At 35.2% G+C, this 16,661-nt stretch overlaps 1 protein-coding gene across 6 annotated transcripts in view; it reads left to right on the top strand.

Annotated features, from left to right (window-relative positions):
* LOC109108993 (cadherin-13-like) overlaps positions 1–16,661 on the top strand; it is a 355,177-nt gene that overhangs the window by 67,717 nt on the left and 270,799 nt on the right. The window contains exon 1 of one of the 6 annotated variants that reach the window (XM_042744287.1): positions 15,815–15,835. The exons of the other annotated variants lie outside the window; for them this stretch is intronic. Within the exon in view, the coding sequence (XP_042600221.1) occupies positions 15,830–15,835 (6 nt within the window). The 5' untranslated portion in view covers positions 15,815–15,829. Of the gene's footprint in view, positions 1–15,814; positions 15,836–16,661 lie in introns of those variants that run through there. 6 annotated transcript variants of the gene reach the window in all.

The raw sequence follows: 16,661 nt of genomic DNA, 5'->3' as shown, positions 1-16,661 counted from the left end.
TCACTTTTGGACTGACTTTTTTTTTGGTGTGTTTGCTTGAGACAGCTGCTCCATTATTTGGTTACATTTTTAAACTTTTGTCTATAATTGTAGTTTAATCTATTTCAGATAAATACAAAACAAAATAGGTGGATTAATTGTGAATTTCTTTTGTATCACCTTCATAAAACGTCATCACCATAATCCCTTAAAATCATTTAGTGTACATAGTCGGTAAGATATTTTTTTGAAAGAAATTAATACTTTTATTCAGAAGGGATCCATTAAATTGATCAAAAGTGATGGTAAAGACTTTTATATTGTTACAGGAAGATTTTAGTTTTAAATAAATGCAATTCTTTTTACATTTCTTTTCATCATAATTTATAAATATTTAAATGATCAATTTATCAATCTTAAAAAAAAAAATACAATTATAAGAAATGTTTCTTGAGTAGCAGTTCAGCATATCAGCTTCCTGAAGGATCATGTGACACTGAAGACTAGAGTAATGGGTGTTTAAAATTCAGCTTTGCCATCATAGGAATGAATTGCATTTTTAAATGTATTCAAATAGAAGAAATTGCAATAATATTTCACAATATTTCGATTTTTACTGTAGGTTTGATCAAATTCATGAAACCTCCACGAGCATAGGAGACTTTCAAAAAGCATTACAAATCTTAACAACCCAAGACTTACTTAAATATAAGAATCATAGTTTCATGATATTTTTTTTTTTCTATTTGAATATTCATTAACTAATGGTCTGTTAAGCATCATGTATTATTTATAAAGTTACTGTTTGCCTTTGCACAGACTGTACTTAGTGGTTTAAGGCACAGCATTAACTTAGAGACCCTGAAAAGCAGGCTGACTGTCTTTCTCTCTCCCTGTTTAACATTCTGGAAGCGTGTGCGGGAAGGAAAGGCTGTCCCAGTGTGGTACCGTGAGGAGTCTCCCCTTGTGATGTCTGTCAGGCTCCATCCACATGTTGTTTTTGGGGATGGAAAAATGAGATTTCAAAAGCGTTATTTGTATCCCTCACTCTGCACTTGCAATTGCATTTCTCAAGGGACAAAAGCAAACTGAGTCTTATGGCTCTTGTATCATAGCTTGTTTTGCTGCGGGGCAGGCCTGGGAGTTAATCGAAAGTGAATGTGAAAGAAGATATGACAGAGATTTATGACTGTGTAAATTGAACAGTTTGTATCTGATTGATATTGATTCAGAGTCTAAATAAAGCTAGTTTATCATCACAGTAATCGTTGATCTTTGGCCTTGAGCCCTTGAGCTCCACTTGTTTACGTCTATGTAGGTCACTTAGATATACTTAGGGGACAAAATTGTACCCAGAAGTTGGATAATCTTACAAAATGTTCGTTTTGGGATGTCCAGGTATGTCCTCAATTGGAAAAGCAGTTCATAAACTAACATGCAAAAATTTTTCATTTAGGTGTAGGACTAGGCTTTGAGTTAGGGTCAGTCCACAGTAATTAACTTTTATATAAAATCAATAGAGGAATATAGTAGTGCGGCCAGAGACTGTTTTCATATGGTAAACTTTTTACAAGTAACTGTAAGGTTTTGAGTCAAAAGTCCAATATTTCTATCAGTGGTTTGCCTGTACAAAGTGGACTCAAATTAGAGTCATTTTGTGATTTATATGCTCCAAAGGAAGTACAAAAAGTATCATATTTTCACTTCAGATGTGGGTAATTGAGACACATTTAAACCACACTAATACAGATTCAGGCAAATAAGAATAACTATAAAATAACTGAATTTTCACTGAAAGATTGAACTCTGCTCCTAGTCAAGTGATATTTAGATATCAGATCAGGGTAACTTGTCACCTGAGTTTTAGATGTTGTCACTCCAATTAGCTTATTAATTAAAATTTCTGCTGGCCACTACAACATTTAAGTAGTTAAACATTTGCGTAAAAATATCAGGCTTATTTAATGACTTGTTTCCATACCCAATTCTTTTAAGGTTTATGTCTTTACAAACTGACTTAAAAGGCATATTTCATCCAAAAATTAAAATTCTGTATTCACCTGTAAGAAGTATTTTCCTTTGAACACCAATTAAGAAGACACTTTGAAGAATGTTGGTAACCAAACTATATTGGTTACCATTAAATTGTATGGACAAAAAACACTTTCCAAAATATATATATTTTTTTATGGTCTACAAAAGTTTTGCAGTGCCATGATGGTGGGTAAATGAGGACAGCATTACATTTTTGGGGGGTGAACTGTTCCTTTAAAAACTTTACTCTAAAATTAGTCACTGTATATAAAGTGACAACTAGCTCCATTTCCTCATATAGGCTAATTTTCATAGCTGTGCATGTGTGTTTTTCTCTTATTCTATTCATTGCACAGGTCACTTAACATTTTTACATATTTGTCTTACCATGCAGCTTATCTGCAGCATTTATCTAAATGTCTTTATGAACAAAATCCATTATTTTCCTTCCATGCAGTTCACATTCAGGTCATTTTGTCTTTTTTTTTTTTTTTTTTTTTTTTTTTTTTTTTTACTGCAATGAGCAGTGCATTTGGTTTCTTTGTCCATTCTTCCCATGGTTCATCATGTTCCATTAAAGAGAAAATTGTTCTGCTTAATGCACCGAGCTCAGGTACCTACAGTGTGTGGCGTCCAGTAAATGGAGGAAGATTAGATGCATTATGAAGTAAAACTTTCAGAGATGAGTTAAGCAAATCTCTAGGGAGTTTTACACCATGATGGATAAGTGGTTGCTGCGGTTTTATTAGACGGTGTATTTGTGGTTAGGCAGAATGGCACAGATCGAGACTTCTGTCTTGAGCTGGAGAGATGGTTTAGAAGTAGGTGAAGACATGGCAGAGGGACAAATGCATTTCTCTCTTTCACCGCTGCATGAACCGGCACGTTTCAGCAGCTTGAATGAGTAAATATCCAGATCAATCCATTATTTTAATGCCCCACACCCAGAAACCTGCATCCGATGCTCATGGATCATTAAACCCTATGCTTTCACAAACCTTCACACATTCAAGAGAGTTCAAGAGTCCCTCTGAGGCTTGCAGGTGTTCCTGCCGAAATGCAATAACCAATCTAACCTAGCAAAGTCAGATCTGGTCAAATTAATGTAGCGTCAAGAAACAGAGCCCATGTTTTACTGCTTTTGGACAGGCTGGTGCTGTACTGTGGTGTAGTATTCTGTGCAATGTCAAAAGAAGTCTTCTGTCTTATCTGTTAAAAATCATTTTTGTCTTATCTGTCTTATCATGCTGTTTTCTCACAGTTTTTCTAGTAGGACAGTGATGAAATTACTCAGTCCACACTCAGTCCAGTACATATTCACAAATCCACTGGACAGGTTTGTTTTTTCAATGCGTCTGTTAAAAACATATTATATCTGAATAAAACTTACCATTCAGCTTTTGATCTGTAAATTGTAATTTTATTTCATTTGATTTCATTTGATTCATTTCATTTTATTTGCCTCTATCTAACTTTGTTAAGCGACCTTAGGTTTTGGAAATGGGCTATAAAAATAAAACTTTATTGTTATTAGTAGTAGTATAAGTAATGGTGTGATTTAGTTTATGTGGTGTGATATATATATAAATTTAATATAAAATTAAATTTATGCATTTAGCAGACGCTTTTATCCAAAGCGACTTACAGTGCATTCAGGCTAACAATTTTTACCGATCATATACACCTATATATATGTGTGTGTGTGTGGTGTGTTAAATATATACTTACTGTATATATCCAGTTTTTAAATGCCGCAGTCATGTTCACTTCCTGTGTCTGTGATTTGTCTTTTCATTAATATTTCACAAATCCCATATTTCTTTCATTCTGACTGCTATTTGCACTGTTTACCCAAAAAGAATTCTTGCTGTCAAGCATTTGCATTATGGGACATTAACGTGTTGTGCTCATGATGGAGTGGTAACAGAGTGATCTTGAAGTGAGAAAAAACACAGATGCTCTGACTTGTATGTATATGTGTTTTATATATATATATATATATATATATATATATATATATATTAGGGCTGTCAAATGATTAATCACGATTAATCACATCCAAAATAATAGTTTTGTTTACATAATATATGTATGTGTACAGGGTATATTTATTATGTATATATAAATACACACACATAAATTATATATTTAGAAAATATTTACATGTATATACATTTATATATTTATATTCTTATATTTTATATTATATATAAATATATTTAATATATAAACATAACATATTCTTCTTAAATATATACATGCATGTGTGTGTATTTATATATACATAATAAATATACACAGTATACACACATATATTATGTAAACAAAACTTTTATTTTGGATGTGATTAATCGTGATTAATCATTTGACAGCCCTATATATATATATATATATATATATATATATATATATATATATATATATATATATATATATAAACGTAGCTCATTCTAGGCAGTCACTCAACTCTGCTCTGTGCTTCACACCATTCACTATTTGTATCTGTCTCTGTTTATGTACAGTAGTTATTTCTGCTGAAGGACAAAATGAGTGGATATTTGCTTGAATAAAGCACTACATTGACTAAAACCAAAATAACAGGCTATTAATTGCAATAATTAGCTAATGACTCATTCTATAACCATAATCATAAATCCATTATTCCACATTTATGCTTCTGCAGTTGCCAAGCTATCAACAACATTGTGCTGAATCACCTTGAAACTTCCCATATCTTATCTGCATTATTCTCAGATTAATTCACATTGTGCTTCCTATTTTGTTTTGTTGTGTGCTTTCATGTTTTTTTTTCCCTTGTATAAAAGGTTTTAAAGGTCTTGCTTCAAAACCGCAATGTTAAAACGGCTCAAAAAATATAAGCATAACTTCATTCAATAAAGTGTCAACTGCTGCAATAGCACTGCTGCTGCACTGAAGGAAACTGATTCCAGCATTGCTTTGTGCTCTCATAGTGTAATACTCTCAACCAAATAACACAAAATGGTTTTTGCCATTCTGAGCGTGCAAGAAATTGAGTTATTTGTCAGAATTGAGAGACTGAATTGTAACACGCTCATGACAGACAGGTAATCAAGTCCTACGTGATACAAGACAGACTGTACAATTGCCGAAATAGCAGTCCCAACACCTTTGAAACGGCCTAGAAATTTTAAGCTGCCAGCCTGATCTCACCAACCTATTCCTGGCCGACATTGTATTGAAATTTTCTCAGTTTCCTCAACATCAATATCACGTCTTTCTTTGTTATGTTTAAATATAACCCTGAGAGATTGAATCCCTCCCCACACCTGCTTGTCTCAACGCTGTTTTTCCTGCATTATCTAAGAACTTCAACTTGTATGTGTCACTTTTCTCTACATGGCACATAATTGTCAATCTCCTCTTGTCGGATCTCTTGTACTCTGACAACTGAAAGTGACAATATTGAAAAATTATCTTCCAGTTTTTTTTTTTCTGACTTCTCTTACTTGTCAGAATCTTTCACTTTTTTTCAGGCTGTTTTTTCCCCCCACTTAAAGAAAGCCAATCATAGTAGCAATGATTATCTAAGATTAGAACAAGTTGAAAAAGAGAGGAAGTGACATGCCTGCGGGGTGAATTAATAGTAGTTGGAGTTAAACTTTCTCAGTTTTGCTAATATATACCATGCTTGGAGTAAGAAATGTAGAGTTTAATACAATTTGATGCTATATATATATATATATATATATATATATATATATATATATATATATATATATATATATATATTTGCCAGCTGAATTTACTTTCAGTGAGGTCAACAGACAGAATGAAATCATTTTGTTTCTTTTAACATTGTCAAATTATTTGTCTATTAATAGTGGAGACTTGTAAAAAGGCAATTTGTTTCTTCTATGTGCAGGTGTGCAGCTGTTTTTTCATTGATTGATAATGGAGTTTTTACTTCATTGAGCGAGTATGTAATGTATTCATTTCATATTATGAGATATATAGTAATATATTCAGAGGTCAGTGGAGCAGAAAAGCTTTCGAATGGTTGGTAATAATGGTTGTTCTGTGGCGTTCTGTTCTACAGTATAAACTATTCTGCAATGGTTTGGCTTTGCAGTTATCAGCATTTAACATGAATGGAACAGAGAGGTTTTCTAATGTTTTAAACAGAAGCATTAGCAGAAGGTAAGCCAGTTAAGGTTTTATAAATTGTTTCCATTAAAGTCATTTAAATTGTAGTGTATGCATGAGCAGAAAGATTGTTTGAATGTTTGATGCCAACTAGAAGGGTGATATTGATTTTTAGAGTATTTCCTGTAATGGTAGTTGACCTGTCTGGAAGTGGTTGGGTCATATGGGTCAGTCTGCATACTTCATACTGTATGTAATAGGATGAAGGTGGTATCAGACATTACACAAAATGTTATGTCTGATACTACATGACCAGAGATGTTAGAACTCTATTATTTCAATATTTCTAAACCATGTGAACAGAGATTTAGTACTGAATAGGGAATGCCTACAAAAAACCTCAATTAAAAAAAATAAATAAATTCTAAAGTTGAAAGTTGAGGTGAAATGAAGCTAAGCTTCAATTTAAATATAAGGAAGATGATATAAATTATAATGAATTGACAGCTAAATGGCCAATTCAAATTCACACTGAAAACCCCAATTGTTCAGTCCTTAATTTTTCCCAATAGTATGTAGAATGTTTTTTTTTTTTTTTTTTTTTTTTTTTGAAAACAGATGGCTTTTTACATAATGTCTTGCAATTTACAGAAGTTCAGCTGCTTTTTCGGTTCACAGTTTTATAGAGATGAACAATAAAGCTCAGGGGATGTCGGGAGAGGTAAATTATATCCATTACCCTTGTTTTTCCTGTTTCCCTTCTGCTTTTAAAACTTACTCTACTGTAGTAACCTTTAAGTTGCTTTTTACTTTCTTCAGGGGTTGTACAAAACACCAGCTGTCGATTATTTTGGGAGAAGGCAGCATCAGGAGTAAATATTGATTCAGACAAAATGGATTTTTCTGCTTTCCCCTCTGGAGATGATAAAAAAGGAAACAGGAGGAACCTTTCGCAGCTCGTTCAGTGGCCTTTTAACGTGCTTATAAAATGCTATTAAAGAGTATGACTCTGAGGGGGGGAAAACACGAGCGCACGGCCTCTGTTGTCATTAATCACGCCAACAGTGGGAGATTTAACAGTAGGAGAACTGTAGACGAAGAGACATGGGGAAATGAAAGGACCCAGATCAAACGTGCAGATGTATCAAATGATCCGAAAAGACACTTCATTTGCATATCTCTTTGTACCGCCGGTTGTGTTCCTTTGAGCTTGGCTTAAGCATCTCATTGGCATTGTTGACAGGGAGGCATTTTATGCTTCTTCGGAACATGTCATTAATTGGAAGGGTTTAAAACACAAAAGGAAAGCAAAAGGGAAGAGATCCATGAGATGAGATCACAGAATTTAACCAGAGAGGGAAAAAGCTTTGAAATCCAAATATCAGGAGATGAGTAAGTGCTGTTTACAATCTAAGACTAGAAGTCAAAACGTTTGACTTCTCTCGTAAATTCCTGTGAATCACTCAATGTGGCAGCCAGGGGTAGAATGCTACAACATTTTCCAGAAAGCATAGACCGCTTGGGCCTCCCAGGAAGGGGAGTAAAGCAAATACCATGTCAGCAGCAAAATATTGGACCTGTAGAAAGAAGTTGAAAAAGTGGACGTCCGGTTCGATATCTTTGCAGCTCCCCCATGAATATCGCCTAGTAGTTTGATCTGCTCCCTCATAATGTCTGAAGAAATCTTTCTTTTGCACTCTCAATCCACTATTGAATCTCGGTGAAAGGAAGAAGGAGGGCTGCTTCATGGGTTGGAGGGCTTATTGGCAACTTTGCCCTTTAAACTGATGGATGGTGTGACCGTGGCTGGATTTGACGGCGAGACTTGAGCAGATAATCGGGAAAAAGGACGCGATCGCTCACGCCGACCATTGCTTTCCGACTACTGTGGAAGGGCTTAGCACCAGGGGAAGGTTGTTTGGGAGTATGTGAGTTATTGCTAGCTTTGCTGGCTAATCTTGTCCATTCCTCTCCGCCACGGCCCCGGTGAAGGTGATGAAAACAGAAACCTGACTTTGGGACTCTTTTGTAGTTGCTTATCCCCATATTGGATGGTACCCTTTGACCCTTAATACATATCCTGGGGTGTTGCAATGCTATATGAGTTGATGGCACAATTGTTGTGGGCGAATTGTCACCACCTCAGTTCTGATGTAGATGACTTTACTGACCCAGAGACAGATTCAGCAGGTATCAAAGAAAGTGCAGCTACAATATTGAGCCACTGTCACTGGAGTTACTTAAATGTCATGACAAAATATCATTCAGCCGTCAAAATCATTTTGATATGCTTAGATTATGTTTTTAGCACTTAAGCCAGCATATTCAGTGTTCACATTACTACAGTTGTAATGTTCTCAGGTGAGTGATCAGCATCTAGAAAAAAACATTTAACTCATTTAATTTCAAATTATTCCCAGTTTAGTGAGTTCATGTGTTTTACTTTTGGGTAGCATAATGAAACAAGCTTGAATGCCCCTTTATAAAAAGGTTTTTAAGAAACTAGTGAATATGGTTTATTCTTTGTCACTGTAGCTGGTTGGAAACTACGGATTATGCTCCGTTGCTCTATGAGACCCAACAAAATTATAAATAATAAAGTGACATATATTAGCATGTATTTGTTTGAAAAAATAAAAAGTTGGCAAAGAATGAATGCCTTTCTTTTTAATGTTGCTTTTTTTCACTAAATGCACCATACAAAAGTTTTTTTTTTTTTTTGAAGAAATTATTTCAGATACATGTATATTAAATATTAATATTTAAATACTACAGTGATTCAAATGATCATGTGAATCAATGTCTGCTTTGTCATCACAGGAGTAAATCACATTTTAAAATATATAAAAACAATTATTTTAAACAGCTATGAGACTTCTTTCAAAAGATTATATAATGTTACTTACCCCAGGCTTTTGAATGGAGGTATATAAATAATTGGAATATGTCGTTTTATAATAGTACATAATTGGTTACTTATTTAAAATGTGTTACTTATTTAAAAATGTGTTTTACTACTGGACACTTGGACAAGATTATATGACCCAAAACAATATTATTAAAGCAATGATAGACCCTTTAAATTCTATGCTGTCAAATGTGGTAGATATTTATATGCATAGTGCCGATTTTGCTTCTTTTTACGGAGTTTAACACCGACATCATCTTTCAGGGGGCCAAACAGGAAATAAACCACTCTGGTCATGTGACTTATGGATATGCTGTAGATATACCACATAAATATGGTGATTTATACCACTTTGTTTAGAGGTGGACTTAAGATTGGAGCCATTATATACATTGGACAGTCTAAAGCTGAGTCCAGTAAACTAGTCTGGCTCTTGTAGTCCCTTTTTTTTCCAGCATTCAGAATGTTTATGACCCCAGTGATCTGCTTAGTCATCCAAGGTCTGCTCTCTGCCCTTTCAACAGAGTGGCTAAGCGCCAGCTGTTTGGCCCAGCTGAATGGTAATGTCTTAAGGTAAACACTATTGTTTTCTTTTGCTCTGTCCTGATGTGCCCTTCATTCACGCTGCAGTGGTTTTGCTTTAAGTTGGATCCTTTATGTTTATAATTTTCCAATAGTTTGGAAGCTCAGGAGACCCAAGGTTGTGTTCCAGTGCATGCAAAATAGTTATACTGAATGTTTTTGTCTCTCTGTTGCAAAAAGTTAGAAAAGCTACTGTATGGGTTAGTTTGGACAGATATGTTATCATCTGCTGAATATGACCAGTTTATTATTGCTAAACTGAGTGTGAATCATAGGCCAGGATCCCACATCTGGAGTGGGAACCAGAGTTGTGAACCCTGTCAGCCCTGCCTTCTAAATTACAGCAACAATGCAGATATCATCCAAGATTGAGTGTCTGTTTGCTGTGCCCAGTGCCCGTTTTTTTTTAAATTTTTCTTTTGCTTATGCACCAACCCTTATTCACTGGCCCAGCAGGTGTAGTGTGTCCAGATTCCAGATGGTTGTACAGGCTGCTTCTCCCACTGGCAAGCCAGATGCAGCTGTTTGGATGGCCAACTGATTGATTCCACTGCAGACTCTCGCTGTGACTAGGCCTGGGTCACTCCTTCTGCGCCCTCTGTGCGTACTGATTTTTTACCACAGAGCAGAGGACTCAGCCCAGGCTAGGGAAGGGGATGATGAGGGAACGTTGTCTTGCCCAGCTGGGGGTGGATTAGGGGACGTCCTGGTCTTTTCATAGGTTGAAAACAGTAGGGTGTCATTTTGGCCAGCTTTGAAAACTGAGACGTCAGTGGGGAGAAGGTTTGGAAGGGAATGTGTACCATCCCAAGCGACTGCACAAATGAATGCACATTAGATACAGTCTGGGGATGTGGGTATTTTCCAGAGGTCAGTGGATATGAGGGTTTAGTGGGCATCTGTGCATTAGCCTAAGGCTTTCATTAGATGCAATATTGGAATATTATACACTGTGAAATGTTGGCTGAAATGTTACATCTGTTAACAAGGCTGGACGAACCATATGGGTATTTGGGCACATTCCCAGGGGCATCACTTCTAGGGTGATCACCATGCATTGTATTTATTCTGGTGTGTGTAGTTTAAAATGCTTCAGTTGGACAGTTTTGACTCCTCTGGCTTTCTGTAGTGCAGTGTGCATTGCGCACTGGTGTTGCCGTAAGTTCACAGGCTTTTAAATGAGAAATTCTTAGATAAATTTTATACACTTTATTTTTAGGTGTTCCTTATACAGTTTAATTATGTAATTCAATACTAGTAATATTAATTTACAGCATGTACTTATTGTAGGGTTAGGATTAGTGTTTGGTTTAGGCTTAGTTGCTTGTAATTATGGATAATTTACAGGTATTACTGTATTAATTACATGTAACATTTAACAAGAACACTGTAAAATAGTGTTACCTAAAATGAAGTGTTTGATTTAATACAGAGGCTCTCTACCTTGTTGGCTTGAAGGCTTCAATTCAGTAGATGGCAAATTCAATATGACAAAGCACCTTTTTTTCAAAATGTTTTATTAATATATTAAACTTGTTAATGTAAAAATGTTTATACATTAAATTAATTAACCACAGTTTATTTTGTAATTTCAGAATGTGTATTATGTATTCCAAAAAATTTGTTAGCAACAACAATAGTTGAGGTAAAATAAAAATAAATATGATTTTAGTATTACAATACGTCTTGATTGTGTGTGTTTTTAGCATTTTAATTTAGTTTATAGTTAGATTATTTTAATATTTAAACACTTTTAAGTCATCCTGCAGTCATTCAGTAGAGACCCACTTGTTTGGTGAGAACTTCATGTTCCCAGGTTGTTCTCTTAAATATTGCAAAAATTCTGCATTGAGTTATTTATGCAAAAGCTTAGTGGTTATTAAATCTGGATGAAGGGAAACTCTGACCAAAAAGCATAAAAATAATAATAACATGTTTAAAAAAAAAAAAACTTGTCTGCAGAACAGAATTCTACAACATAATCAGTTTACGTGAAGAATGAACTGCAATATACACCAGAACTGTTTAGTGAGATCACATATCAATATAGAGCTATAATCCTCTGAATGGCTTTTATTAGTGGCATAAATTACTAGACATGAATCATAACTTACCCCTAACACCACAAAGCTCTTCACACACTTCAGGTGTTGCAGCTTTTTCCATTCAGCTTGTCTGTGAACTCATATGGCCATATTGATTTTTGTTTTTTGTTGTTTTGAGCTGACATTTACACCAGACTCTGCCAAGTGACTTTGGCTGCACTGGCTTTCATCAATGAAGTCTCAACCTTAATCACACTTCAGGCCTGTCACAGCACCTGCCCGCAGGCCATCACCACTATACTCTTTAAAGAGACAACAGCTCCTGCTAAAGCCTCCAGAACCCACTGCAGAGTGACCATGTGCACAGGTTCTTAGAAAGCCACATGCCCAAAATAAACTTCTTTACCCTGTGTGTAAATGTCATACGCTGAACACCACTGGGCAGAGTTTACTCGGTGCATCTGCAGCATCCAAGCTTCCTACTTACAGCTTCTTACTTGTGCTAAAAACGGAATATTATTATTTATATTTAACTAAATTTATAATATTTTACTAATGCCCTTCAAGTATTCACTTAGACATACTGTAGTCATTTTGTCTCTAGTCTGAGTCATTGCAAACAGACTCATTCAGAGCAGACAATGGCAAATAATTATATATATATATATATATATATATATATATATATATATATATATATATATATATATATATATATATATATATATATATATATATATATACATACATATAGAATACTTGAAGTTGCAGACCTGAAATACCTAAATATACCTGACCTTTAATCACTTTTTCATCATGTTTGTTTTTCATATTATTAATAATTGTATACTCGTCATGAGTAATTATTCACAAAATTATTCAAGCACTATTAATATTAATCTTCTTTTTTTATATGTTTAATTGTACATTAGTTTATGGTACTTATAAATATTAACATTGATTCAGCACCACACTATTTAAAAAAAAGACTACGATTATCATAAATTTAGTTAAATGTAAACATTAACAATCAGTTTTTAGCACCTTTTAACTTTTTAATAGTGTGTTCAATAGTTGTTGGTGTCTTGACATCTGTAAGTTTGTAAATTGATGTTCACAACCCATTTTGCTTTCATAATGCGATGTGTTTTTTAAGTGAAATAGGATTTGAATGATTTATTTCGTTGGTGGCCGTACCATCCCAAAATGGAGCTATGCTGAAAGTAATGCTTAAATAGTTGTTTGGTTGTTGGTAAGCATTACTCAATAGCCCTATGAAGTGAGATAAGTGGAAAAGAAAAGTCATTTCAGAAGAGCAAGTTATTACATTTTGATTTAAGGTTATGAAGACAACATTTTTTTTTTTGTCTCATAACATGAACCTGTGAATTGCAATAAGACAGGAATGTGTGTTATGAAAGTAAATGGGGACCATTTTGATTTCATGTTGACCTAAGCAATTCTGAGTTTACTTTACTAATATATCTTTGCCCTGTTATGCTGCTATAGTGGAGATATGCAAGACTTTCTTAGTCTGTGTTCATTTCTTTCTGACTTATTGAAGTTGCTGATGACTTTAATGGGCTAATTAATTAAAGATGTGATTCTCTGAGCAGCATTAAGGGAGATGATCTATAAAGAATGAATAGCCTATTCTACCATCATTATGCCTGCATGATAATAATGTTGATATCAATTTGTTCTCATTTAGTAGTTAAATGACAGAAGAAGGTTTAACTTGGACTCTAGGAGATTGGAGGACGCACTTAAAGCTGTTAGCTTTCTCTTTTAGCAGAGGAATGTAGTGACATATTGATCTGATACTCGCCGTATATGTGGTTGCTGCTTTTCTCTCACCCAATAAACCCGGTGAACTTTATTCACTCCTCTGACATCTTTATTTAAGAGAAAAACCTGTGAGGCACAAAATGAATCAGTGAGTTTATGTGCTTCTATAAGTGCTATCAATTGTAAAGAATGCAACACGACCGCAGAAAGAAAGTCTTTACGTTTTGCCATCTGCAGTCTGTCAAGTGATTGTAATGTTCCTGCTGCTTTTGTTTTTGTTCCTTAACAGTTAAATTAACCTTAAAACCCTTCAATGGAAAACAAGTATCCCATTTTACCACATATGGTGTACGACTAAATTTTCTAATGACCCTTTGCAAACTAGGTTGTACAATATAGGCAGCTGTAAAACGCTTTTAGAATGGGACATTAAAATTGCTTTGGGTTACCACAGCATCTGAATGAAAATGACTCTTAGTGCTTGTGGCCTTCGTTATGGCTACGTTCTCGTCTGTTGCTTTTATCCTCCAGTAGTTTTGAGGTTAGAAGGTCTAATGAGTAGATTACATGCAATGGAGAGGGATTACAGTGCTTTAGACCTGCTAACTATTGCTTTACAGTGCTGTAGTTGCAGGGAAATATGTTGGTTCCAGGCTTTCGATTGGAAAGAATTAATCCAGGCATTATGGGTAAGCTGAGATTCGATGCCTCAGACGCTGACCTCATTGATGAAGCCAAAAGAATCCAGCTATCAAGCGCTGCAGGATTTCTAACGTGCATGAATTGCATGCATAAATTATGGCGTCGGCTTTAAAAAAGTGCTAAAGCTAACAAACTAGAGAGTTTTGTAAGATACTCATCAAGCTGTTTTGCCCAGGCTCAGTTTTAATGTAGTCGCAAAGTAAGGCACACGTTTAGATCTTCAATATCACTTAGAGCTTTATAGCGCAGTTTATGAGCGGAGACGGAGGATGGGTTTGAACTCTGTTTCCCCTCAGTGAAGCAAAACAAAAAGCCAGACTCTCTCAGGAAGAGCTGAGTAAACCATAACCTCTATATCTCAGCTGGGTCTCATAAAGCCACCTCAAAGAAATGGCACTCATCAGTTCGGAAGCTTATTCTTTCTCTTTGTCATGCTTTATTTGTCTTGTCTCTTGTCGGGTTTATAACAAACACAGCCCTTGCTGCTACCTTTTTATCATTTCCCTCAAATGTAAAGGGAGTGCTCACCTAAAAATGTCAGTTATCTCATTATTTACTCACCCTCATGTTGTTCCAAACCTGTGTGATATGCAGGGATATATTTAGCAATGTTTTTGTGTTGTTACAATAAACAGGCAATGAAGCTTTCAAGCTTCAAAAAGGATACAAAAGCACCATAAATGTATCATAAAGTGGCCCATATGACCTTATGTGCTATATTCAAAGTTGTCCAAATGAGAGCTTTGTATAAGAAACCAACTGGAATTTAAGTCTGAAAATCTGGACATGTTCAACAGAGTTGAAAATCTTTTCCATGAATTGATTAATTCAGTTAATAAAACCTGACTGAATGTTTAGCTTACAAATCAGGCTGATAGGTTCCAGTGATTGTGATGTTCTTGCTGTGTTTTTTTGTTCCAAACAGTTGTTAACCTTAAAACCCTTCAATGGTAATCCGATTTGCTAATGACTCTGTATCAGAAAGTGATCAGAAAGTATCAGAAATCTGAGCCCTAACCTTTGACATGTTCCAGAGAGTTATAGATGTTGAATATCATTTCAGTTACTTCATTCAGTTAACAAAACCAGCCTGAATGATTAGTTTACAACAGTTCTGGTTCAAATTATTGATTTTTTTTCCCTCAATAGTTATGTTAACCTTTAAACCCTTCAATGATATCCAGTCTCCTATTTTATGACACATGGTGTACCATATGACTGAACTACTGACCTAATGACCCTTAATGATTTCTTACTAAATCAGACTGATCTGGTTCACTTCAGCTACTGTAGCTGATTTAATCAATATTCAACTCACTGATTCAAAGAATTTCAGTAATCCAGGCCCATCTCAATACTAATGCTGCATTGTATTTTACTCTTACATGTATTGTGTAGCATATGTTTAATTGTATAAATGTACAAAAAATTGCAGTAGTTAACAAGCCCATTGGATAGCCCATCTGTTGTATGGCTTCCTGATATCAGAATAATTGAAATATATAGTGCATAGTTAAATTTGTATGATACTTTATGCTGCTTTGTGTGATTTTTTTTATTTTTTTTAAAGGCGTAAAGCTTCAGTCACCATTAATTGCATGAAAAAGTCTTAAATATATCCTTTTGTGTTATACGGAGGGAAAAAGTGCCACAGGTTTGGAACGACATGAGGGTGAGTAAATGCAGACAGAATTTAATTGTTGAGTGATCTATTCATTTAATCCCCCCCCACCCCCTTTGTCGTTCACAAGCAGCAAGACCTAAAAGAAAAGCGGAGACTTCTAAAAGCACATTTAAATGTTTTTCTCTCATTACCAGCAGGGAACATTGTCATTTCCTAACCCCTGTCCCCTCGATCACAGCCCACCAGTGTCATCTTCTCTAGTTTTGTTTCATAAGGAAATCATGCTGAGTCAAATTATTAGAAACTAATGAAGTCTCCACACAGCTGTATCACAGAAATGAACCGATAAGGTGACCAACATGCAAAGCAATCAATTATGTTTTCCAGTTAAGACAGAGGAGAAGAAAAGCCTGCGTTATTGAGGGAGGGAGAGAGAAGGGATAAGTCGAGACAAGGCAGCAGGTGGTGTTCTTGCTTTGGACGCCTGTCTCCCTGTAAGCAGCCAGGAGATGAAGGCAGGCCGGCACAATCCCCTTGCGCTGGGCTTTCTTTTGTCACATCAAACAAGGCCACACATTTTTGAGAGCATTGGTGCACATTCTCTCTTTCCTCTTACCTCATTTCTCTGTCCTCCCATTGGTTGTCATCTGCTCTGATACCAACTTGGATACTCTCTCACATACGCACAGTGTGAACCCTCACACAGGACACTTTCTAGCAGTTTGACAGAGTGCAGCAGTATTGAACATACAGTAAAGTGCATTTATAGGTGCTTTTAATAACACTTATCAATATATGTAATTATCCTGACCCCTAATTAATCTGAATGATTTTTTTTTTAAATCTGATATTGATTTGCTGCACTGCTTGTCAG

This window comes from Cyprinus carpio, chromosome B18, assembly GCF_018340385.1.
Source record: "Cyprinus carpio isolate SPL01 chromosome B18, ASM1834038v1, whole genome shotgun sequence".
NCBI classification, from domain to species: Eukaryota; Metazoa; Chordata; class Actinopteri; order Cypriniformes; family Cyprinidae; genus Cyprinus; species Cyprinus carpio.
This window is presented reverse-complemented; position numbering and strand designations above follow the sequence as displayed.